General features: G+C 37.5%; 2 protein-coding genes, 1 long non-coding RNA gene and 1 pseudogene across 3 annotated transcripts; 3 read left to right on the forward strand and 1 right to left on the reverse strand.

Annotated features, from left to right (window-relative positions):
• The first annotated feature begins 214 nt into the window (after nt 1–214).
• On the forward strand, nt 215–4,243 carry LOC110055610 (uncharacterized). The gene is made up of 4 exons (XM_089273734.1): nt 215–316; nt 2,211–2,329; nt 2,494–2,626; nt 4,085–4,243. Exons 2-4 carry the CDS (start codon nt 2,218–2,220, stop codon nt 4,107–4,109), a joined length of 270 nt encoding a protein of 89 aa, XP_089129860.1. The 5' UTR covers nt 215–316; nt 2,211–2,217; the 3' UTR covers nt 4,110–4,243.
• A 3,219-nt stretch (nt 4,244–7,462) lies between these two features.
• LOC110055542 (small cysteine-rich protein 8-like) lies at nt 7,463–11,952 on the forward strand. The gene is made up of 4 exons (XM_020761935.2): nt 7,463–7,877; nt 10,097–10,212; nt 10,719–10,851; nt 11,821–11,952. Exons 2-4 carry the CDS (start codon nt 10,104–10,106, stop codon nt 11,843–11,845), a joined length of 267 nt encoding a protein of 88 aa, XP_020617594.1. The 5' UTR covers nt 7,463–7,877; nt 10,097–10,103; the 3' UTR covers nt 11,846–11,952.
• Nucleotides 11,953–19,736: 7,784 nt separating this feature from the next.
• LOC149103578 (uncharacterized) lies at nt 19,737–22,285 on the forward strand. The gene is made up of 2 exons (XR_016202072.1): nt 19,737–19,895; nt 21,866–22,285. It is a non-coding gene; the product is annotated as an uncharacterized LOC149103578 (long non-coding RNA).
• Nucleotides 22,286–22,886: 601 nt separating this feature from the next.
• Nucleotides 22,887–24,557, reverse strand: LOC149103579 (uncharacterized; annotated as a pseudogene).
• Nucleotides 24,558–26,506: the final 1,949 nt, after the last annotated feature.

Raw genomic sequence — 26,506 nt, forward strand, 5'->3', positions numbered from 1 at the left:
AAAGAATTGAAACACGAGTAGGATTAACAGCCTGGATTAACATCGAAGGCTTTGGGGATAAATGAAGAAGACAGTATACCAGACTGTTAGGTTTTTGTAGTTGAGCAACGACATGCAGATGTAAGAATGCTCTGAAGTGATGTGTGTCATTCATATTACAAAAGACTGACGGCTGCTCGAGTCACGCGAAAGCTAAACATTAATAATGAGACCTTAATTGTTTAAGTCAGAGAAATCTTCACCACTTCTACTCAGCACTTAAAGAGGGCGCTTTGACATCGAGCTGTGACTATTCCTGAAAAGTGCCAAGAGAAAGGTAAAGACATCAATAGTGTTTAGTTCAATGTATCATTCTAGCGAATTAATTTACATCAGAGCTTATTACTTCCTATGCAATTAAACCTCGAATCACGGCCTCGACTTGAACTTTCAGCTGGGATAAGCCTGAGTTTTCCCTTTTTGCAAAAGGCTGTAATAACAGCGTCATTTTTGAGACATTTCTTGCTAGTTTGTGATACCTAAAAAAGATGTTACAATTAATAGGAAATGTGTTCTAAACTTGATGATACAACATTAAGAAAATATGTTTTGCATTCAAGACTATTGATATTTTGTGCGTTAACAAATAGACCAAGGTTCCTCTGCAAAATCCACCGCGGGCATTTTACTTCTAAGCCTCATCTATATTATCACTAACATGCAAAGACACCGTTTTGCAAAGAAAGTAGACTTGAGCGAATTTTAAAATGGTCTGATATATTTAGCAAATATATGAATAAAAAGTTCAGCAAAGTAATGTCTTTCGTTGATTAAAAGATAGTTTGAATTTTGCGCAGATTAGATAAAAATGAAGCAAAATAGGACATAATGTTATTAATCTGAGAAACAGTCTATATTGTTGATCGCATATATAGTAAGGGATGCTTAGTAGGTGCAATGAAGCAGGTGTGTTGATGATATAACGTGGGATTGAAAAGGTGAAACAAAGATAATGTATGGATTTACACTGTATCGGAAATATACAAATCGTGGTATCTTGGCTCATAGCGCATTCAGAAAGGTGTGTTTATGTGGAATAATCTTTCATTTGTCCAAATACTAGCTAACGTAGAGTGAGGAAAAAATGAAAAAATAAAAAAATAAAATAAAATAAAGACTACTTGAATCTCACGCAAATAGCCATAATTCGTTTTTTAAAATAGATATTTAGTAGCTTTTGAAAATGCGATGAATGCAAGGAAATAGAATTAAATTTGGCTTGTTAATGCATTGAGGTAGCTGTGTCGATGTGGAATAGAAATTTAGCTACTGTATGGTAACAAAATGAAGTAAAATAAGATATTTATTGATAGTGAAAATGCTTTGAATTTGTTACTGATTATAAAAATGTTAGATTTGGTGCAAATTGGACAAAAACGACGTGAAGTAAAATAGGTTGTTAATTACAAAAAATTAGTTTTAAATAGACTAAAGTTAAAGAATGGCTTCAGTTTAAATTAGCGCATTGAAGCAGCTGTGATGATGTTAAATAATTTATTATTTTGTAGCGTTTTTGAAATTTAAACTTGAAATAATTGCTGACATTGTTATGATAGTTAAAAAGTTGATAGAATGTTGAATAAACACCAGACCATGTCTTAGGAATTAAAATATTACGTGACTGATTACACGATTTACTGATTATTTTACCCAGCTTGTGAAAAAAATCAGTATCTGTCTTTAAGATAGCTTAGGAGCATTTTTCATCCCAAAATTCATTAGCAAAGCATCTTGATTACGTTTTCCCTTATAACGCTTTGTTTTGCAAATTTTGAGTACCGATTCCTATTTTACTTATCAAATGCAAGCTGACGTGTGGTATTATATCAAGCATTTTGTTCTCATATAGTGCTGAAACGAAATCAGTATAAACGGCGAAGACAAATTTTAGAAAGGGGTGATTTAACTGCTTTCAGTAGCTCCAATAGGAGTTACTTTCTAAGGACTAAGATGCTTTTACCGACAAGTTACCTCTCTGTTTAATTGCTGATGAAGTTGGAATTTGGTTAACAAAGCTTTTCTTTACTGAGTGTTTTGGTTTCCAATTTCCATTTGCTTTTTCCTTTTTCTGAGTCAAACTTTGTACTGTAATCTGACTAATCACAGCAAGACGAGACAATCAGCGACTTTTACTGATAGCATGAGCATACTTCATTGTTTTTTGGTTGCAGTAAAACAATGAATTTGTGCCTGTTGCTGATTACTTTGGGGATTATTACTGTGCAGGGCGCACAGCCAGAAAACCAACAGAAGTCTATGAACCCTAAAGCCAAGCGCTATCATGAGCCAGGTATGAGAGTGTGTGGGTATTGCTTTTCGTGATCATCGTTTGTTGTCAGGATTTTCTCTTTCAGCAAAGCCGGAGACATGGAAATTAAAACCAAAATGTTTCTCTGGTTGTGTCGGACATGACTCTTGTAAGGCTAAAAAAAGACCAACTTTTCTTTTCTACAGAACCTTGTAGACGTTTGAATGGTGGGGAATGTAGACCACGCCCGATGGATCCAAGTGTGTGGCCATGTCCCAATTTTATTTGCCCTATGAATCCCTGTCCAGAGTCCCAATACACAGTGTGCTGCTGTCCTGGGTATGAATAAAATACCTAACTAGTGTAGATTCTATCTACCATCGTTATAACCTCGTCAGTAAAATTCTTGGGTCATCATCACAGTTAATACAGGGGAATGGTTCTGAAAGCCGACAAAGTTCTTTGTTGTATGTTTTTTTCTAATTTTTGGCCTTGATCGCGCACAAAACACAATAGTTGTTTATTTCTGACTGTGTAACTAACCAATACAAACGTTTTGGTTACGTAATGCGTAAATGAGTGCAAAACAAAAGATTGTGCGCAGTCGTGGATCATCCAACGTAAAGCGCTTGGATAGGCGCTATAAAAATACTATTTATTATTACTATTATTACTATTACTATTATTATTATTATTGTTATTATTATTATTATTATTATTATTACTATTATTACTATTATTATTACTAAATCTTGTTATCTTTGTTTGGTCCTTCGATGTTTGCCGAGCTTCATAACCATTCCCCTCTATTAACTATGGTCAAAATTCACACCCAGTGATACCAATTTCCTGCCAAAACACAAGGGCGGTGCAAGTTAACCTCAACCCCGGCTATTCTCGCTGTAATAAGAAAAGACCTGTTTGAATTACAGACGCTAGAATCTATAAATATTTTATTGCGCAATTCGTAATAACGTTTTGTAAATCAAAATAATCCTCACCGCTTATCCCAGTGTTTTTCCCCAGAAATATGAATAGCCGCGCAGCAAAGCATCCTGTCCACGGAGTAACAACAGATGACAATTTTAGGTCGTGTTCTGTTGGGATCAACCGTTTCAACCGAAACCGGTTTGGATTGATAAGGTTGACGTTTCTCAATAAAACGCTTTTTCAACCGTTTTCGGCTGCGACGCAGCAACTCCTGGGAATATTCTTTACCCGAGCTACAATCTCGCGACATTATCACGCAAATGCTTTTTCGACCGTTTCAACCTGGTTTGAGGTCGGTTGAAAAAGTTGATCAACCAAACCAGCCGAAAACGGTTTTCCTCCAATAGAACACGAAAAAACTCAACCAACCCAACCACAAACGGTTGATCCCAGTAGAACACGACCTACGACATATAAATGTATTTTTGACAAAATATCATCAGTTTAGCTATATTGTATGAACGAGCAGGGGAAGGCACAGAAAACATTTCCAACAGGCTATGCAAAAACTTACACAACTCAAATTTTCATGAATGTATGACTGACAGCTGTTCAAAAAATGAATGGTATTTTAAATAGCCTTGTGCAAGAGGAGATCAAGGTCTAGATCGTCCTTTACGTTGTGCTTATGTTGGCAATGGCAGAAATGTTTGTTGCGAGCGCCATTTTAAAAGCGAGTCTATGGAATAACCATAAATTTTAATGACGTAAACATCGAATTACTTGGCTTGATTCCTCAGTAACATGGTCTACATCTGAAGTGTATGCTCCATGGTAAATTCAATTTCTGTTTTCTTTTTCCAACAGGGACGATGGGTTGATTTTTAATTAACCGGTCGGCATTTTAAACTCTGAAGGACAAGAAGGAGGAGTAAATTTGGGTTTTCTTTACGCGGGACTAAATTGTAACCTTAAAGAAAAATGAAAACAATCCAAGAAGATGATAAATAAAAGCCTAGAAATTCATATGTTTTGTTTCGTCTCCACCGTCCATTAACGCTAGATAAGAAAAGAAGGAAGAGGAAGAGAGGAAGAAAAAGAAGAAGAAGAAGAAGAAGAAAAGAAGAAGAAGAAAAAGAAGAAGAAGAACAAAAAGAAGAAGAAGAAGAAGAAGAAGAAGAAGAAGAAAAAGAAGAAGAAGAAAAGAAGACGAAGAAGAAGAAAAAGAAGAAGAAGAAGAAGAAGAAGAAGAAAAAGAAGAAGAAGAAGAAGAAGAAGAAGAACAAAAAGAAGAAGAAGAAGAAGAAGAAGAAGAAGAAGAAGAAGAAAAAGAAGAAGAAGAAAAGAAGACGAAGAAGAAGAAAAAGAAGAAGAAGAAGAAGAAGAAGAAGAAGAAGAAGAAAAAGAAGAAGAAAAAGAAGAAGAAGAAGAAAAGAAGACGAAGAAGAAGAAAAAGAAGAAGAAGAAGAGGAAGAAGAAGAAGCAGAAGAAGAAGAAGAAAAAGAAGAAGAAAAATGAGAAACTCTAAAATCAAGAGGCGCGATGAGTTTGGGTGCAGACACTTAAATCACAAATTTGATGGAAGTAGCACATAACGCGTGAAGCAGGGATGATTAATTGTTTACACTGAATGTCTTCTAAGAATGTCTGGCGTTTCAAAAATGTTAACGAGTCAGGACAAAAACTAAGGAGTGGTGTTGAGAACTCTCAATAATGAAACACGGAGAGACCCCGAGGAATGAAATATAAAAGGGGTATCGTGTAAACATTCACATTTAGGTATTTAAGAGGCTCTGTTAAAAACATGACACCCAAAACAAACGAATATTACCGCTAAGTATGAGTCATCTAGACAAACTGGCCTGTGTATGGAAGGTTTACTTTCCTTTTACCTTTTTTGAAAGTTAAAAAAACATTTGTAGGTAAGGCTCTAAGCTACCCTAAATTTTCGAAAATTTGAAATGGCTCTGAACCCTACGTACATAATTGCAAAAGCTGCTTATCAAAATTCGATCATCTATGAGAAAAAAATGGAATTCACCAGGCCGTTTATTAATTGTACCGTTACTTTATTACATATAATAGTCTACCCAATCGTAGGCTCAATTGGCGACCGCTATCAGTGTGCCATATTTCATGCTTGTTTGTATCCAGAGAGCATTATTTGCCTGTTACGCTGCCGGACTATGGCAACGAATTGTACCGTGACAACGACAATGCACCATTATTAATGTTACTCATTATTGCACCAGTTGAGCTAATAACCAAATTTAAAGAGTGCTGCCTATCCTAGCTAACCATGAGGGCTTAAATATAGATTTTTTTCCAAATCTACCTTTAATTATTGCAGAAACGGCCTACGCTTGAGTTAATTAACGTGACGAAAACCAAAAAATAACATGACGGAAAAAAAGAAACAAAAAAGAAACAGCGTGAAAAATAATGTGCCACTGCTGTGGAGTGGGTGAAAAACAAAGAAAGCGCAACTAAAACAGACAAATCTTTAAATTAAAGTTACCAAATGTTAATTGATCAGAATATCAAAGAAACGAAGAATGGAATACTTAGAAGCATGCATGATTGGCGGTCAGACTGCTTGTAAAATGAATAATGTAATAAAATATCGACCTTGACCATTATTATCCGCCCTCGCCAAACGCTTATTTCACGTTTAACGAACGTCGGCCTCGCCGACAGATAACTGTATTCTTGGTGCACACGCAAATTAAAGTCACTGAAAATTTGTGTTTGTCACTATAGCAACTCAGCTGTAACTAGAAAATTCTACTCTGATGAACTTTAGTTCTCTCCGGGTTACCCTCTAACGCCTACACGTGTTTCAATTTTGTCCAGAAAAAAAAAAACAGCTGTCAATCAATTTCAAATTGATATATTAGCAAAATACGTGTTTTCACTAGGGATGACGTGCCAGGGAACATAAATCAACTAAGCTTTGTTTTAAGCCGAGAAGTTGTTTGCTTAGTGTTGTTAATATATATGAAATGAAATGTATGCGAGATTGGCAAGAACGGCGAGAGAGCAATTGGTAAGAGAGTAATATTCTCAGTAACTAAGAAAGCCTGAAAAAATGTTATTTTCAAGAGAATTGGAACTCCTGCAGAGAGAACAATCTACCCGCGCGACGGGTTTCAGAGAGGTTTTCACTTTATCCCAACAACGGCTTGTCTGGTTTCGATTTCTTCAAGCGCTCTAGCAAACAAAGCTCGACTGTTGACCAAGAAAATTTGACATAGGTACAGCTTCATAGTTATAATTTTGGAAACAAGGGAAGAAGACACTTTATTCGTTTATGCACGCTTAAGGTGGCTCAAAACAGTTTTCAGCAGCTAGATTTTGATGGGTTGTTATAACACTCTTTGTCACTTGATGCTACAACCACAGTATCAAAAAACTGCCCAATCATTGGTGAACACGTTGATATCATTTTGATGACACAATAGGTTACCATAGCAACAGTATGAGCTGCTAAAATAACTTAATTACAGCTTTAGGGGCTTATAATTCAAAAACGGCACTGTGAAATTTTTTTATATCATCAATTTTTGATAAGCATAATAAGACGCAACTTTTGGCAAAGTTTGAAAATAACTTGTGCATAGGGTTCAGAGCCACCTTAAAGTTTTGAAAATTTAAGGTGGCTCTGAACCCTATGTTCAGAATTTTTTTAAACTTTGCCAAAACTTGCGCCTTATCATACTTATCAAAATTTGATAATATAAAAAAAATTCACCTTGCTGTTTTTAATTATAAGCCCCTAAAGCTTTATTCAAGGGTGTTTTTAACAGATCATACTGTTGCTATCATGAATTAGTGTGTCACGAAAATGATAACAACTTGTTCACCAATGATTGGGCAATTTTTTGATACCATGAGTGTAGCAGGACTGAAGAGAAGTCAGCTTTAATTTTCGGAAAGGCAACAGCAGCTTGAAAGTTTAATTGACGACATTCGTGGAATTAGATTCCGTAATTAGACCTGAAAAGCTTTTGCCAATTAATTATAAGCTCACTCTAGGATCAGAACAGATAAAGCTGGATTAGTTTAAGCAAGCCTTTAGGACACCCCAAACATCCCTTTTTAAAGGTCCTAAACAATAGAAAGACAACGTTGCAGGTTTTTGCTAAAATTTCTCCCTTGGATGTCCTTTTAATTAAATAATAAGCTTCAAGCTAGCAATGGGCAGTCTTGTTCTTGGAATACTATACACGCTGATTCCATCTAATTCATGGAATTTGTTATAGTCCTTTGTATTTTTGGTAGTCGCTGTTAAACTAATTTGGACAACAGAAAGGTTTTTCTGTGAAGTTAAAAAATGAAAAAGAATTGAAACACAAGCAGGATCAAGTCTGGATTAAACATCGAAGGCTTTGGGGATATATGAACAGGAAAGTATACCAGACTGTTAGGTTTTTGTAGTCGAGCAACGACATGCAGATGTGTGAATGCTCTGAAGTGATGTACGTCAGTCATATTACAAAAGACGGACGGCTGCTCGAGTCACGCGAAAGCTAAACGTTAATAATGAAGCCTTAATTGTTTAAATCAGAGAAATTTTCAACACTTCTACTCAGCACTTAAAAATAAAGAAGGCGCTTTGACATCGGGCTGTGACTTATTCCTGAAAAGTGCGAAGTGAAAGGTAAAGACATCAATAGTATTTAGTCTCAATATATCAATCCAGCGAATTAATTTACATCAGATTTTAGTACCTTCTCTGCAATTAAACCTTGAATCACCGCCTGGACTTGAATTTTTAGCTGGGATAAGCCTGATTTTTCTTTTTTTGCAAAAGGCTGTAAATTAATGCCTGACAAAAGTAGTGCGTGCGTCATTTTTGAGACATTTCTAGCTAGTTTGTGATACCTAGAAAAGATGTTACAATAGAAAGTGTGTTCTAGACTTAATGATACAACATTAATAAGAAAATAATGTTTTAATTCAAGACTATTGACATTTTGCGCGTTTCGTGAAAAATCCACCGCGGGCATTTTTCATCTAAGGTCATGAAGCAGTTAACAAATAATTTGGAAATACTATTTCTCAAATAAAAGAGAAATGAACGAATTTTTCAAGATGGTCTGCATGTAGCAAAAATGTGATCAAAAAGTGCAGCGACGTAATGTCTTTCGTTTGTTAAAAAATAGTTTGAATTTTGCGCAGATTAGATAAAAATGAAGCAAAATAAGATATGTTATCAATTGGAGAAATAGCCTGCATTCACCTTGATCGCAAACATGCATAGTAGATAATGGTTACTAAGTGCAACGAAGCAACTGCGTTGATGATAAAATGTTGGACTGAAAAAGTGAAACAAAGATACTGCATGGATTTACACTGTGTCCGAAATATAGAAAAAAGAGACGCAAATTATGGTATCTTGGCTTAATAGCACATCCAGGAAAATGTGCTCATATTGAATAATCTTTGATTTTCTCAAATATTAGCTAGCTAGAATAAAGTGAAGAAGAAATGAAAAAAATAAAGATTATTTGAATCTCACGCAAAGATCGATAAAATGGAGAAAAAAAAATGAGATTAAAAATGCGATCAATGCAAGAAAATATGATTAAATTTAGCTTATTAGCACATTGAGGCAGCTGTGTAGACGTGGAATAATAATTTAGCTGCCGTATGATCAATGAAGTAAAATAAAGTATTTATAGATAGCAAAAATTATTTTAGATTTGTTATTGATGATAAAATATTGAATTTGGTACAAATTGAGTAAAAACGACGCAAAGTAGCTTGTTAATTTCAAACAATGGTTTTAATTAAGCGAAACAACTAAAGCTGAGGAAAGGCTTCAGTGTATATCAGCGTATTGAAACAGCTGTGGTGATGTCGAATAATTTGTTATTTTGAAGCATTTTTGAAATTTAAACTTGAAGTAATTGTTGACATTATTCTGATAGCAAAGACGTTGGCAGAGTGTTGATTAAACACCAGAACTATTCTTAGGAATAAAAAAATATGAGATTGACCAAAAGGACTTCCAAAAAAAAAAAAAATCAGCATCTGTTTTCAAGGTCGTGTAATAGCATTCCTCATTCCAAAATTGAGCAAAATTTCATGATTACGTGTTCCCTTATGACGCTTTATTTTGTAAATTTTGAGTACCGATTCGTCTTTAACTCGTCAAAGTGACGTGGTATTATATCAAGCATTTTATTCTCACATAATTGGCCGTCTTTATACTAAAGACGCATTATCCATCTGGACGAACTTGGGCATATATTCGTAGTTCGTCTGGTTATGCGTCTCCAGTATAAAGACGGGCACAAGACGTATTCTACGTCCAGACGAACTATCTCTCGTAGTGCGTCGTTCAAGAAGAATTTCGAAGGATAGTTCGTCTAGACGTTTAATTTGTCTTGTGCCCGAAGACGAAATACAAATGTTTGCCCAAGTTCGTCCAAAAGGATAATGCGTCTTTAGTATAAAAACGGCGAGGACGCATTATCCTTCTCGACAGATAATGCGTCCTCTAGTATAAAAGCGGCCAATGCTGAAACGAAATCGTTATGAACGGTGAACGCAAAATGTGAGAAACGATTGGCTTAATTAGTAGCTCCATTAGGAATTATGTTCTAAGGACTAATGATGCTTTTAACACAAGAAGCGCTCTGTTCGAAGTGCCGGTGAAGTTGGAATTTAGCAATCAAAGCTTTTCTTTACTGGGTGTTTTAATGTCCAATTTCCATTTGCTTTTTCCTTTCCTGAGTCAAACTATGTACAGTTATCTTACTAGCCACTGCAAGACGAAACAGTCAGTGACTTTCGTTGCTACCATTTGCATGTTTGGCTATCTTCATGCCTCGCTATTGATAAACATTCTCACCACCCTATTTTCTGTTGCAGTAAAACAATGAATGTGTGCCTGTTCCTGATTGTTCTGGGGATTATCACCGTGCAGGGCGCACAGCCAGAAAACCAACAAGAGAAGTCCATTAATGCCAAGCGTTTTCGTGAGCCAGGTATGACAGTACATGGGTATTCCTTTCTATGACCATCGTTTGTTGTTAGGATTGTTTCTTTCAACAAAGCCGGAGACATGAAAATTAAAACCAAAGTGTTTCTCTGGTTGTGTTAGCCTTCCCCCCCCCCCCCCCGGGGGACGACGGGGCGGTACTCCCTTATATGGGCTATATAGGTATATGCAGCACCAAAGGGTATGGTGTTTGAGCGGTTTTAGTCTAAAACAGGTATAGATTTTGACCATTTTGGTCTAAATAGGGTATGGCTTGGTATTGGGTATTTTCTTTAGAAGGAGCTATTTTATTTTTGCATCAACAGTGGCAAATATGTAGCCCATCTCAAATGGCTGAAATAGGGTGTGGAAAATCACAGATTTTGGTCTAAAATAGGGTACAGGTTTCAAGGTTCGGGCCTCACACCCCTAGCAAAAACTGTGTGGAGTACCCCCTGTTGTTAGGCATGACCCTTTAATGGCTAACAAAAGAAAAACTTTTCTTGTCTACAGAACCTTGTGCACGTGTGAAAGGTGCGGAATGTATACCACGCCCTATGGACTCAAATGTGTGGCCCTGTCCCAGTTTTATTTGCCCTATGAACCACTGTTCAGGGCCCCAGTTGGCAGTGTGCTGCTGCCCTGGGTATGAATGTAATACTTAACTAGTGTTGATTCTATCTACCATCATTATAATCTCGTTAGTGAAATTCTTGCGTCACCATTGACACTCAGTAATACCAATTGCCAGCCAAAACGCAAGAGTGGTGCAAGCTAACCTCAACCACGGCTATCGCTGTGATGATAAAAGACCTGTTTGAATTTACAGACGTTAGAATCTATAAATAGTTTATTGTACAATTAAGGAATAGAAAACTTGTACCATGTTTCTAACGAGTTTTAGTGTAAATCTACTAGCGTTCTATCACGAATGCTGTTCTCTGATTGGCTTCTCTGCTCACTATCTATTCTGTGATAGATAGTGAGTAGCGTAGCAGTGTGCGCTTCTTAACAAAGTGAAGGCCGCTTCTTGGCGTTTTCGAAGTGTATTTGAAGAGCTTTTAGATAAAGTTTTGAGCGACTAGTAGATTTATACTAAAACAATTAGATTAGTCGCTCTCGATTTCTCTGTGTGATAGTTGACTCGGGCTGCGCCCTCGCAAACTATCAGCGATAGAAATCTCGAGCTCATAATCTAATTGTTTAAAAAAAACGCGATTTTTAACCAATCAGCGCGCGTATTTTCTTAGGGCTGTTTTATTATCCGTAATCACGTTTTGTAGATCTAAACAACTCCCCCCTCCCCACTGCATGATGATCCTCCTGCAGCTCCGCAGAAATATGAATAGGACCAGTTACCTATAAACGCACGAGCAGAGAAAGGTAGAGAAAACATTTCTAGGCAGGTTATGCAAATGGTTACACATTCAAATTAAATTCTCATGTGACTGACAGCTATAGGGAAAAAGGATGCTATTTTAAATAGCCTTGAGCTTATGCTGCCACACAAATGTTTGTTGTGGACGCCATTTTAAAAACGAGTCTTATGGAATAACCATAACCATCCGTTGTATGCTCCATGGTAACTTCAATTTCTTTTTCCTTTTTCCAACAGGAACGACTGGCTTGATTACAAGTAGTAGGAATAAATTTGATACTCTTGACGCGGGACTTGATTGTGACCTTAAACAAAACATTATTAGAACAATCAAAGAAGATGATAAATAAAAGCTGCTCGGTTCAAATATTTTGTTTTGTCTCCATCCTTCATTAACACTAGAAAGGGATACAAGAATGTAGCAAGGGAATGAAAATCAAAGGGACGAGACGGATTCCTTGGAATGGAGTTCGTTGATTTCGATGGGAAAAGCACAAATTTGACGACAGTGAAATAGGTATAACTGATTATTTTCACTTGTAAGAATGTTTGGCTTTTTATAAGTGATAACGAGCCAGGAGAAAAGCTAAGGAGTAGAGTTGAGGATGGTATCACAGCCCGAGGTGGCTGGGACTCTCTATAATGAAACACGGGGAGGCTCCGATCGAAAGGGGGGACTCATTTCAGGCTAGATGTACATGCATAATGATTTCACGAGCTGAAGTATACAAAGGGTATAGGATAAACTTTCACATTTAGGTATTCAAGAGGCTCTGTCAAAACATCCGAGCCAAACAAACATATAGGTAATTTTTCTCCTTTTCCCAACATGATCGACGGGCTGATTTTATAATTAACCGACATATCTTAAACACTAAATTTGAGTCATCATATGACTACAGATGACTAAATATGAGTCATCTAGACACTACCCAATCATACAAAGTTATAAGAGGAAACTGGCCTGCGTATGGGAGGTTACCTTTTCCGTGAACAACGGTCCATACTAGGTAACAGTTTGGGCCTCAACGACACTGTTGGGTAGACGGCGAGTAGTCTCTCTTTTGTTCTAAAAACCGCAGGGAACAACTGAGGAAACGAAGATAATATTCGAGCGGTGAGCGTTGTGTGGAAAGACCCTCGAGACTCGCGGCTTAACTTCTCGCCCCGCAGTCTATTTGTTGGGTACCCTATGTATCAAAGCCACAGCTAATGGAAAGATCCGTCCGTCCGATAGTCTGACAGTCAAATAGTCCCATAGTCTAACGTTTCGTTCGTCCGTTTGTCTCGTTCGTTCCGTCAGTAAGTCCAATGAGTCGGTCAGTGAGTCAGTGAGTCAGTGAGTCAGTAAGTCAGTGAGTGAGTCAGTGAGTCAGTGAGTCAGTGAGTTAGTGAGTGAGCGAGTCAGTGAGTCAGTGAGTCAGTGAGTCAGTGAGCGGGCGAGCGAGCCAGTCAGTCAGTCAGTCAGTTAGTCAAAAAACTGAGAACGAAACTGGATCGCAAACGTAAAAGGAGAATGTCAGCCGAGAGTCACTGATAATCTAGTATAATGATGTGACAATCCAGAGAATCGTAGAGAAACGAATCGTCAAGAGGGCTACGACAACGCCTACGATTCAATAGCAACCAGCTCCCTTAAATAAACACTACTATGAAATGTGTTTTATCAATAGGTTACCTTGAATAATTTTGTCCTTTTAATCCTAGATAGATTTTTGTGTGGTTTACTTTGTCAGGAGCCGAGATATTTATTTAAATATTTATTTGTGTACGAGAGCTAAGCGATTGTCACATGGTCTACTGAGAAGACTGGGTTCTGGTGATTGTAAGATTTTTAGGACACATTTCAAGAAACATTTGCAATTTTTTAATAATAGAAGTAGCACACTGTATCTATCGTTTTTTTCTTTATTTTAATGCACGGCCACATGAGCAGTTATTGCTTTAATTACCACCGTGGATAAATAGAGTTCATTGTATTGTATTGTATTGTACTTAGTGGTCGAGTAGTCGGCCGTTTTGCTCGTGGCGAAGGGAGTTGCACTTTTTTCCCTCTGCTTTTAGTTCTAAAGGTAAGTCGTCTTTCATTTTGAGCTTGGTCTTGAGTTCTGGATCGTATCATTTCTTTTACGTGTCAAAAATACAGCTTCGTAATTCGGTACAAATAACGAAACCAGTTTGTAATTGTTGTTTCACTTTCACTTTCATACAAGTCGACAAATCCAGACAAATGAGAGTTGATTTCCTCACGAAAGCTAGGACAGACTTGACATGTGTCCAGTGCATTTTCTACAGGAGCCATTATACTCTTAAAAGCCAATATTCATTGCTTTGAACCGTCAAAAGTTTAAAATGGCTCCATCGGCGCGACCGCAAATTCAAAGACAGTACCGCTTGAGTTTGAAAACAATATACATCACAGACTTAGAAGGTGACCGCTTCCTCAAGACTTGCGGAAACAAGACGGTAATATATTTCATCCCTTCACGTTCGGATGCAATTAGTGCCATTATTTGTTTACAAATTTAATTCATGGATGAGGTCATACAGCGACCGGTTGACTGCAAAGCCGTCGGTTTGTGGAATAATTTTTAATAGTTTTACCCTTTTGAGTAAGTATGCTTCTTCACTTCATTTTGAATATGAACTTTGTCCAAATTAGATATTCAAAAGTGAATAAATTACCAGATTAGAGGTGACATGCATTTTTTTACTGTACTTAGAAATTATAATCACATTTTTCGATGAATTCGATAGCGTTGATCCTAGCAGTATGCAGGACACCTATCATATATGAACTCAGTTAAATGACCTTGCTCTCCATGAGTTCTCGTAGCTCAATGGATAGAGCGCCCGCCCGGTGTTCGGGAGGTCATGGGTTCGATTCCTGTCGGGGACTCAGAATTTTTCTTTGTCCCACGCTCGTGTCATGTTGATTAATTCACCTTCACATTTCATTGCCGAGCTTAAAATTCACCATCTTTATTAACTTATCAGTAAGCCTATCATATTTGGAGATTTAGACAATGATTTCTCTGCTATGTATGCATTGTTGACCATACATTAATGTGATGTATGGATTTGTCTTATTTAAAATTTGTTAAGCCATTAATATTATTTAAAACCGGATCATTGGATAATTCAATTTAGTTTTTATTGGCTTATTAGTATAGGTGATACGGTTTCGCGTGCAATTTGGAATTAATTTGCACGAGTGAGCTTTTTGAAAAACGCACAAGTACAGATTAATTCCAGATTGAACGAGAAAAACGGTAGGATTACTTATTAATAATATACACATGAAAAATTCGCGTGGAGGAAGTGCCCGAAGATCTTTCTTGATCTTTCTTCTCATTCGAGAAAACATTTTTCAAAGTTTCCGTACAAAATTTTCATCATCATTTTATGTGGTATCATTGCTTAGAAAATTTCCTATTGTCTTTCAGCAAGAGATTATCAAGGTAAGAGAATGAATCCCACATATAGGTGCTCTATAACTAAGGTAATCCCTCTTAAGTTATTTTTAGACATGGTACCCAGTTCTTCCGAGGATGTTACTCGCGCGATGCGTGGACAGCCGAAGCGACTTTCTCGAAACTACGTGAGACAAAATGGCGGTAACGCCATTTTATGTGTTTTGATTTCGTTTCATAGCATAGATGTTTTCTACTCTATCAGGCCGTCTTTTTGTTCGGCCGGGCTTTCGTTTGTTTTGAGCTCGTTTGGCTGTTTGCTCGGTTTTAGGGAGTTTAATTAAGCAAACTTTAACGGCAACGGCAACGAGTGCAATGGCTGTGTAAGCGTGCGTTATAATTCTTTTTTCATTTCTTTGCCGTTGTTTACAAAAGGTCACAAAACAACAACGTGAAATAGCCACATTCTGCATATTCTAGAACGTGAACTGTATGACGGCCAATTTTAAAATTTCTTTTTCGAATTTTGACGCTGTCTTACATATTCTGTTTAGGATATTTCTGACAGCATAGACAAAATGAATGAATCTAAATTCTCGCGAGATTCGTTGGTTGAATATTAAGTCGTTTTTCAATCGATGTTGCCTTTGGCGTTGTTGCCGTTGCTGCTTAAACTGCTTTTGCTACTTGGGCAGCGAGCGTCTTCCTGCACTTTCGACCATCTGTTTGTTCGGTTGCCCAGCTTGTGTTTGGGCGTTTGTTTGCTTTGCACTCGTTTGTCTTCTCATTTCTCTGCCATTCATTCAGTTGTTATTCTTTGCGCAGGGGACATCCGTCTCTTATTTAAACCCCTATTAAAGTTTCGAAATGTTTTAAAACATACCGAGAGCCGAAGCTCCTTTGCTTGAAATTGAAATATCAAAGAAGACATCCCCATAGCGTTGGAGGTTTTCCTTTGCTTTGAAACGGAACGAAACGAAACGAAACATAAACAGATCCTCCACGAAAACATCCACGCAACGCGCGAGTAATATCAGAGAAAGAACTGGGTACAATGTCTAAAAATAACTTAAGGTGGCTCCCTATAGTTTTAAGATCGCACGCGCGCTGAGGACGAAAGCTCAAGTAATCTGCGCGTGCTCTAAGAAAAACGTCAGCGTTTTTCGATATTTTATTACGTCAACATGAGCACAACATGCAAAACTGACAGTGAATTTTCTCGCGTTTCCTTCGGTGAAATTTCGTAGAACTTGGCAGGTTGGTAGTAAATATTTTACTTAAGTCGGAGCTCCTTTTTCAGGGAAATCTATAAGACCAGTTTTTTCGCAGCGGTAAAAGACTTAAATTTGCAAAAATCGAAAAACCTGCCTTTACAAACCCTACTTTTTTGGTGTTTAAAATTCGTGACCCGCGGGAAGCGATATGCTGTGAAAATTTTGGAAGATTTCACCCAAGGAAATTCAAGAAAATCGCAAGTAAAGCCATAAAAAAGTAAAAAAACATATTTGTTTGGGCATTTCTAATTCAAGACTAAAACCAATAATTTTAACAGAGATGATAGTAAAACACTATTTAAACATTGCTTATTACATCTAATTAGTTTGAGAGGACTGTGTGTAAATATGAATGCAAAAACGGCATTCAAAACATAACACTTGCGCGCGCAACGCCATAAATGATTACCCTATGGAGCCACCTTAAAAGGGATTACCTTAGTTAGAGGACCTATATGGGGGATTCACTCTCTTACCTTGATAATCCGTTGCTTTCAGCTAATCATAATTCAGAATTACGATGTATAATTTGCACTGGCGGTGCACTTTTTGCACTGGTGTTGCACTGCTCTCAACCAATCAGAATCGAGTAATTTTTTCATGTATATTATTATTAGCCATAATGGTATATCATTCAGCAATTATACCACGCTCTACAAAAATCTCAAGTTTATATGTATAATTTAATTTCCCTTACTAATAAGGATTAAGGAATACACAGGGAAGTAAAAACTAACAATAGAATGTTCCGACGTTTCGGCAACCTCATGACGCCATTATCAAGGAATGAATAAAAGAGCGAATTCAAAAGACCTGGAGATTTACATAAATGAAGTTTATGTAAATCTACGGCTCTTTTGAATTCGCTCTTTTATTCATTCCTTGCTCATGGTGTCATGAGGTTGCCGAAACGGCGGAACATTCTATCGTTAATTTAATAATTATTAAAACGATTACTGCACTCACGCTTGTTGGATATGAAATGAGTACAGCCAACTCAATGCTGCACGCCTCATTGGCTATTTATCGTCTCATATCCAACTTGTGTTCATGGAATAACCGCTAATTATTTGCGGGCTTCAAATAGAGAGCTAGGCTTTCTTGGGAATCCACTCAGTTTAGAGCTATGGTGGTCATGTTTTAATATAGTGTGAGTTTGTAATTTGTGGTATAAATGAAGCTAAAATATTATTGGTTGAATGATTGACTGACTGACTGACTGACTGACTGGCTGACTGACTGATTGATAGAAAGATACCTACACTCTAGTAACAAAAATATCTTATCTCGTCAGCTAGCACAAAATGGCAAATGTCTCCCAACTAACCGATTGCATACATTTTAACCGGATTGCTTTGCAGCAGGAAATAACTCTGTATAATACAACGAATCAGTTAATCTTGTGCAATTTTTCCTGATTTTGATGACTTTCACAAATAGTGAGCTAAACCCTCAAGAAAAATTCATATTTCTTGTTTTTAAGTTTGGTTTGGGATAAATTTATCCAAGCCTATTAATCTTTTTAGTTGTAAGCTAAAGCAGTAAATTTCAAATACTCGCAAATTAGCAAATACATTTACAATACCGCAGCATCCCATTTCCCATATCGTAGCCACCAGTAGGATAAAAGTCAATAATTGGAAGCCCACATGAGCAAACTTTGTGATTCTCTGTTATAAGCACCCTATTATCTAAAATACCTCACAATTTATATTTTCACCTTCTGCACTACGTGCTAAGTTAACTTCTGAGTTGAGAGTTAGGGGTTATTTTTGAAATACATTACAGGCCATTTATTAGTACTTATTTCAACATGAAAATCTTAGTGTCTTTCTTTTTTTTTCCGGGACAATGCAGTATTATCCTAATTGCAAGTATAAGGCCACCTTCAGCCTCGCTTGCATTCATACGCCAGTTGACTGGTGACTGCTATCATTGTGCCAAATCTCATGGGAACAATTTGCCTGAACTTTCGAGGTACGCCGCCGGACTATGGCACCAAGTGATATCATTCTGCACATAGGTTTCAGAGCCACCTTACATCTTCAAAACTTTAAGGTGGCTCTGAACCTTATGTACAGATTATTATCAAACATTGCCGAAAGCTGCGTCTTATCATGCTTATTAAAATTTGATGATATAAAAAATTTTCACCGTGCCGTTTTCGAATTATAAGCCCCTAAAGCTGTAATTGAAGGTGTGTTTAGTAGGTCATACTGTTGCTATGGTAACCTATTGTGTCACGAAAATGATAACAACGTGTTCACCAAAGATTGGGCAGTTTTTGATACCACGAGTGTAGCATCAAGTGATAAAGGGTGGTTAAAATGACCCATCAAAATCTAACTGCTGGAAACTGTTTTGAGCCACCTACAACTAACAAAATGGATGGAACAAAAAACAAAAAAACAACCGAAAAGACGGCGAGGAAAACAATGTCACTGCTGTGGAGTGGGTGTTCAGCGACTGGGCAGGCCATGAAAAACAAAAAGCACAACCAAAACAAACAAATCTTTATATTAAAGCTAACAAATGTTAATTGATCAGAATATCAAAGAAACGAAGAATGAAATACTCAGAAACACGCATGATTGAGCGCTAGACTGTATGTAAAATGAATAATGTAATAACTATCGATCTTAATCATTATGATTCGCCCTTGCCAAATGCTTATGTCACGTTTGTCGTCGGCCTCGCCGACTGATAAAGGTATTCTGGGTGCATATCCACGCAAATTAAAGTCACTGAACCGGCATTTGTCTTTCTCGCTATAGCGACTCAGCCGAAGTTAGAAAATTCTACTCCGATATACTTTAGTTCACTGATTTCCTTCAAAATCCTACGCAGGCTTTCTCCAGAGAAACAGCCTTCTATCAATTTCAAATTAATACATCAGTAAAATAAATATTTTCACTGGAGATGATGTGCCAGGGAATTTAAATCAACTAAGCTTTGTTTCAAGTCGAAGAGTTGTTTGTTCTGGGATATTAAATATATGAAGAGAATCGTATGCGAGATCGGCAAGAACGGCGAGAGAGCAATAGGGGACAGAGCGATATTCGAAAGAACCAAGAAAGCCTGAACAAAAAGATTCTAACTGCTACAGGATTCGAACTCCCGCCGAGAGAACAATTTACCCGTGCGACGGGTATCGGAGAGGTATTTGCTTTATTCGTTTACGCACGCTTAAGTAAATTCGTTCGCTCCCAAATCTGACCAACGTGCATTTTCTCCTTTAAATATCACTACGATCTAAACACCGAGAACGAGAATAAAGGGTATCAATCACCTGAGGGGTATGACATTGACCTACTGCAAAATTCCTAACAAGTCCAAGAGGATGTTTATGGCTATTTGCTAAGAGAGTTACTATATCGATCTTGTGAATTTAATTGCTGAAGAATGTAAACAACAACCCGCGTTATAAATTAATGCAAATTGCTATTGGTCAACTGTCATTGGAAACATATTTCAATCACCACGTTGTTATTTTTGGGAAGTTTAAGTGGCCATGGCGAAGCTGTTCTGGTTGCGTGTCGTGATCCTCCTCTGTATAACAGCCTGCTTACTTTCCGATTCCATGGCAATTACGAGTATCCACAACGGTGGAAGGAGGCCAGGAAAGGTATCAGATATTTTAAGACATGTTTACTCTGTAGTTCGGTTGCGGGAGTTGGAACAAACTTTTCAAATGCAGTAGCTAAGCAATAGTCGAACTCAGGGATAAAGTTATTAGACTTTCCGCGACCCGTAGATCGCTTGATGGTATTTGAGAGGCTTATAGTTGCTCAGCTATTCGAGTTATGGTGTGCTGGAAAACCAGACCAGAGTTAAATTTACCGCAATATCGTCTTGAACTTTCGTGATGTAGAGAATTAATTTGATGTCTATTCTTTTCTGAAAGATAAACAATCATAACCATGTAGTTTTAGGAAGGACAAAATGTTAAGGCCAGCTTCAATTTTCGAAAAAGGAAATAGCAGCTTGTAAGTTTAATTGGCGATATTCATGGAATTAGGATCCGTCATCATACCTGAAACGTTTTTGCTAATTAATTATAAGTTCACTTAAGGATCAGAACAGATCAAGCTGGATTAGTTTGAGCAAGCCCTTAGGAGACCCCAAACCTCCCTTTTAAAGGTCCTGAACAATAGAAAGACAAACTTAAAAGTTGTCTGTTTAATTTTTCTCCATTTGGATGTCTTTAAAAATAATCAGCTGCAAGCCTGGCTATAGTCAATTTTGTAGTCAGAATGCTACACGCACTGAAAGCTATCGAATTGTTATGACGAGGGTATTCAAACGAAAACTGAAGAGTTAATTAATCAAGAATACATAACATACTCTAAGCAATATTTCGGTCTTTCAAACGCAAGAAAAGGAATATTTCGTTAAACTCCGTTTCTACCTTGTTTCAGTTTTTATAATCTCGACCGTAAATGAACGGATTACTGCTTTTTTATGTTTAGTAAATCGCCGCAGGAGGAATCCATAGGAGAGTAAACAACTCATAACTTCATTCCAAAGGAATTTTAAAACGAACAAAAAAATGTTATGATATATCAATCCTTTGTCTAGGTGACCAAAGTCAAACTATTGAAATGAATGATTTCACAAGGTCGTTCTGTTAGCTCATACTTAAAGGAGTTACGTCACGTTTTGTGCATCTTGAAAAGTCTCATTATTCAATGTGGTAGTTTGTAATCGTGTTATTCATCTCCATCCTTAGCCATCCTTGTTCCTTTACAGTTTATTAGTACAAGTATCTCTTTGGTGTTTTCCTACCTTATTTAACTACTATTTTTTCAGGTTTTCAGTTCAATTAAAGGGAATTTTGTACCTGGCCAAAATACCGTGACTGACCTTCTTTAATATCGGTGGACTAATTTCTGGGAAGATTCTTGTTTTAGCATAGTTAAAATATGGTAGTATAAATGCGCGGTATAGCGAGTCTTTAGTTTTAGGTGGTAAAATATTCTTCAGTCTGTTCAAAGCACTTATCTGAGCACTAACTTTGCGCAAATACTAGAAGTATGATCGCGGTCAAATTTTAATTTGTTATCAAGAACAACCCCCAGGAGAAAAGTCTTGTCTATGGTTTTAATGTCAATATCAGCTAATTTAAGTTGAGTTCGTCTTCCTTTTTGCCAAGTGCCATAGCTTGGTATTTATCTGGGTTAGGTTTAGTCCCATTGTGAAGAAACCATGAAGTGGCATTCTCAAGATCGATATTAAGGTTGTTTTGAACAGCACAAACATCTTTCTTGAAACAATGAATGTTTGACTTGACAATTCTGCACTGCTTGATTGCGTACGCCAAGTAGTTCATGAATACGTTAAATAATGTAGGTCCTAAAATAGATCCCTGTGGGACCCCTGCGATTTTGCAGATAACGCAAACAGTTCTTCAGTTTTCTGTAAACGTTTCCTAGTAACTTAGTTACAATGAACAAGGTTCAAATTTAATGATGTAAAGTAAAGTTCCCGAATGTAAAGAATTTTCCAACACCTTCAAAACAATGTTGTTATATAACAACAACAAAAAAAAAACATTATTTTCATTTTCACAAACGTGTCTTTTTTTCTTTCCTGCAGCTTCATAAGAGAAACAAGCTTCATGGGCAAGCACCCTCTATAGTGTGTGCCGGACCACAATGCAAACGAGGACTGAAACGACGCATAATGAATCGATTCACAAAGGAAGACAAGGAACTCTCTTAAACCCGGTTGGATTCTACGCACTAGACTAAATGTGAAAGTCACCTTGAGACTTAGAGTAGGCTTTTAGAAAACCACGGCCATTGAATGAAAGAAAAAACACAGGTTATAAAATAAGGTTATAGCCTTGTAACAATAGTTCATGCCCCCAAGGGATATCAAACTGTAGGACATTTATTTGTCAACAACTTTCAGGATTTATAAATTTAGCTTTAACTATATTAAACTGTATACCAGGATAATTCAGAAGCTGTACTCTTTTTGATAAAGAGATATGTAATAAACGGTCTTTCACAATTTCTGGTGCAAGCGAAAAATAAATACAATCAACTTTCCCGCGTTAAAGAGGGTAGCACATAACAGTGTTATAAGAACGACACCTGCCGAATAACATAAAATGCTCATTTTCTCCGAGTGGAGGCGCGGTTCCTCACGGTTAGTACGCTCGACTTCGGATCGAGTGGTCCGGTTTGGAGCCCTGGCTGGAGATATTGTGAGCAATTGTTCTTGAGCAAGACACCCTACCCTCAAAGTGCCTTTCTCCATATCTAGTCGTAAAAATGGGTACTGGCGAATTTAACGCTGGGGGCAAACCTGCGATAGACTAGCATCTAATTCAGGGGGGGGGGGGGGGGAGTGGGGGAGTAGAGATACTCCTCGTCGCTTCATGCTACACAGAAACCGGAGATAAGCGCCGGCCGGATGGGCCACTTGGCTCGTATGCGCAGACTTTACCATTACCTCTCTTCGAGTTACCCGCTGTCGGCGCGAGTGTCTTTAAATTTGTTAATAAGTACTGTGTAGTAGATAAAATATCGCAGCTGACAAACCAACTAACGGTTTATTTATGCATGGCAGATGTATTCTTTTTCTCCTGTCAAACTGAGCCCGTGGTGGACTAGGCGTTTAAGCAGCTGCTTAAAGTAATTCCTCTATAAGTGGCTGGAGATTTCTTATCGCCTTTTTGTTTGTATATTGGTTTTATAACACCAATGTTCCATCCAGTTGGGAAGATGCCGTTTTCAATGATGTCGTTGAATAATTTTTCTAGAGAAGGCATGAGATAATACCGCCCATGTTTGATCATTTCATCCAGGATGGTGTCCGTACCAGATGCCTTTTTATTTTTGAGTTTAGATATTTGATCATGAATTTCTTTTGCAGTGATAGGCGCGTCTAAAATTTCATCGGTCATAGTTGTTGTTTGGTCAGGATTGTTTGGAAATATGACGTTTGCGTTCGTTTCTTGAGATTCGTCATATAAAAGGTTTTGAAAGTGTTTTATCCAATCTTCTGACGAAATATCGCAACTTTCTTCGACCGTCTCATTTTTACGAATTTTGTTTATTAATTTCCAGAATTCGCCGCTTCGGTTGGAATTCAAATTGTTTATTTCATTTAAAAGTTGATTTTTATATGTTTTGTACAACTTTTTTACTAGCGTTTTGTATTTCTTTTTGAGGGTAAAGTATTCTTGTCGCAGTGATCGAGGAGCTGTGGGATTTATTTCCTTCGCCAGTTTCTGCAGCTCTTTCTTTAGTTGTCTGCAAGTATTATCGTACCATGGTTTGTGTTTCTTCGTACATTTTCGCGTTTTACGTGATGTCTCCAGGCTTAGTTTTGCAACTGATTTTAGTATTTGATTGAACTGTGAAATCTCATCATCTATTGAGCTGTGATGTGCTGCATTAAAGGATTGAAGCCTGTCTTGAATATCAATACTCGATAATGCACTTATGAATTTATCTCTGCATTCTGACTTCCAAAGAAACTTGGTGAAGCTGTTTTGTGGAAACGCCCCCTTTCTTCGAGTAGTTTTTGAGGCGTTGTAGTTCATGATATCACGATTACTGGAGGCTAATTTGAGAACGATTGGACAGTGATCAGAATAAGGCGTCAAATGCTGTATTTGAAATCCTAGCACTGTGTTTTGAAGATCTTCACTGACTATTCCGTAATCAACAGTGCTTGCTCCATTGGATTGATATGATATTAGCTTGTCGTCTAGATCACCTGTAGCTCAACCGTTCAATATTCTCAATTTGTTTCCTATACATAATCGTAATACTTCGCCTCCTAGTTTGTTAACGGTATAATCTCCGTTGTTTCGTTTTGGCCAATTTTTATCGAGATTATGTGCGCCATCATCTGGCAGGAAATCGCAACAATCATTTTCAATAAAGTCATTTAAAGTTCCAGTCCTAGCATTTAAATCACCAAGCAAAATGATTTTACCTTGTTTGGAATACTTGTGTATTTCTTGTTCTAAAACGCTTAGGACGTCCTCATCTGCTTTTCGCTGAGACTGAAGTGGGGGTAAATAAACCGCCGCGAGATAAATGTCTGAATTTATACCAAAAAGCTGTCGTTTTAGGTGACACCAAATTATGTTTGGAGAGGCACTCTTTATATGGAAAACAAGGTCTGAATGTTTATTCTTTATCAAGACAGATACTCCGCCTTGACCTCGTTTACTTTTCGTGCTCCGTACGGTCGAGTGGACTAAGTGAGTGAGTGAGTGAGTGAGTGAGTGAGTGAGTGAGTGAGTGAGTGCGTTAGTGAGTGAGTGAGTGAGTCAGTCAGTGAGTCAGTCAGTCAGTTAGTCAAAAAACTGACACATACTCTATTCTGTTACGGGATGTTTTGAACACGAAGCTGCTGCCTTATTGAAAGTCACTTTGCGCCATTCATGGCCATGGGGCACGAGAAAGGCATTTACAGTAGGAGTTGACTGGGAATATTTGGATAGCTTGGACCTTTTTAAGTGCCACTTGGCATGAATCTTGTCGCGATGAAGTCAACAGAAAGAAACTGGAACGCAAATGTAAAAGGAGAATGTCAGCAGAGAGTCACTAATAATCTAGTATAATAATGTGATAATCCAGAGAATCGTAAAGAAACGAATCGTCAACAGGGCTAAGACAACGGCTACGATTCAATAGCAGCCAGCTCCCTTAAATAAACACTACTATGAAATATGTTTTATCAATAGCTTATCTTGAACAATTTTACCCTTTTTAATCCTAGATAGATTTTTGTTTGGCCTACATTGTCAGGAGCCGAGATATTTATTTAAATATTTATTTGTGTCCGAGAGCTAAGCGATTGTCACGTGGTCTACTGAGAAGACTGGGTTCCGGTGATTGTAAGATTTTTAGGACACATTTCAAGAAACATTTGCAATTTAATTATAATAGAGGTAGGACACAGTATCTATTGTTTTTCTTTTTATTTTAATGCACGGCCACATGAGCAGTTATTGCTTTAATTACCACCGTGGATAAATATAGTTCATTGAATTGTATTGTATTTAATTGTATTGTACTTAGTGGTCGAGTAGTCGGCCATTTTGCTCGTGGCGAAGGGAGTTGCACTTTTTTCCTCTGCTTTTAGTTCTAAAGGTAAGTCGTCTTTCATTTTGAGCGTGGTCTTGAGTTCTGCATCGTATCATTTCTTTTACGTGTCGAAAATACAGCTTCGTAATTCGGTACAAACAACGAAACCAGTTTGCAATTGTTGTTTCACTTTCAGGTGTTCATACAAGTCAACAAATCGAGACAAATGGGAATTAATTTCCTCACGAAAGCTAGGACAGACTTGGCATGTGTCCAGTGCATTTTCTACAGGAGCCATTATACTCTCAAAAGCCAAAATTCATTGCTTTGAACTGTCAAAAGTTTAAAATGGTTCCATCGGCGCGACCGCAAATTTAAAGACAGTACCGCTTGAGTTTGAAAACAATATAAATCAAAGACGTAGAAGGTGACCGCTTCCTCAAGACTTGCGGAAACAAGACGGTAATATATTTCATCCCTTCACGTTCGGATGCAATTAGTGCAATTATTTGTTTACCATTTATATAGCAGTCAGTTAATCCAGTATTGTCAGCACAGCTGCTATCCTTTAATTTCTGAAAACTGTCCAATTTGGGATTTGATTTAGACAGCTCTCAATAACGACTTTGAATAAAAACGCAGAAACTGTCCAATTTGGGAAAAAATAGGACAGTTTGTCTCAGCCAATGAAATTAAGCTATTAACCTTCCGAAGATTATCGAAGGCCACACGAAACCTTCCGAAGATTACCGAAGATCACCTGAACACGCCCGAAGATTCCCGAAGATCGCCCGAACACTTCCGAAGATTCCCGAAGATCCCCCTAACAATTCCAAAGACTTCCGAAGATCACCCGAACACTCCCGAAGATTTCCGAATATCACCCAAACATCTCGGAAGGTTTCCAAAGATCACTTAAGTACTTCCGAAGATCGCCCGAACACTTCCGAAGATTTCCGAAGATCACCCGAACCACTTCCGAAGATCACCCAACTACTTCCCAGGATTACATATACAAATTAATTCATGGATGAAGTCATATAGCGACCAGTTGACTGCAAAGCCGTCGATTCGTGGAATAATTTTTATAGTTTTACCCTTTTGAGTAAGTAAGCTTCTTCACTTCAGTTTGAATATGAATTTTGTCCAAATTAGATATTCAAAAGTGAATAAATTACCAGAT

Source organism: Orbicella faveolata, unplaced genomic scaffold (genome assembly GCF_042242905.1).
Source record: "Orbicella faveolata isolate gen_17 unplaced genomic scaffold, um_ofav_v1 contig_35, whole genome shotgun sequence".
In the NCBI taxonomy this organism is placed as follows: domain Eukaryota; kingdom Metazoa; phylum Cnidaria; class Anthozoa; order Scleractinia; family Merulinidae; genus Orbicella; species Orbicella faveolata.

Coding starts and splice junctions, on each gene's coding strand:
- LOC110055610 (XM_089273734.1), top strand. CDS start 2,218: ATGAATTTGTGCCTGTTGCTGATTACTTTGGGGATTATTACTGTGCAG. Junction 2,330..2,493: donor CAAGCGCTATCATGAGCCAG/GTATGAGAGTGT, acceptor TCTTTTCTACAG/AACCTTGTAGACGTTTGAAT. Junction 2,627..4,084: donor ACAGTGTGCTGCTGTCCTGG/GTATGAATAAAA, acceptor TTTTTCCAACAG/GGACGATGGGTTGATTTTTA.
- LOC110055542 (XM_020761935.2), top strand. CDS start 10,104: ATGAATGTGTGCCTGTTCCTGATTGTTCTGGGGATTATCACCGTGCAG. Junction 10,213..10,718: donor CAAGCGTTTTCGTGAGCCAG/GTATGACAGTAC, acceptor TCTTGTCTACAG/AACCTTGTGCACGTGTGAAA. Junction 10,852..11,820: donor GCAGTGTGCTGCTGCCCTGG/GTATGAATGTAA, acceptor TTTTTCCAACAG/GAACGACTGGCTTGATTACA.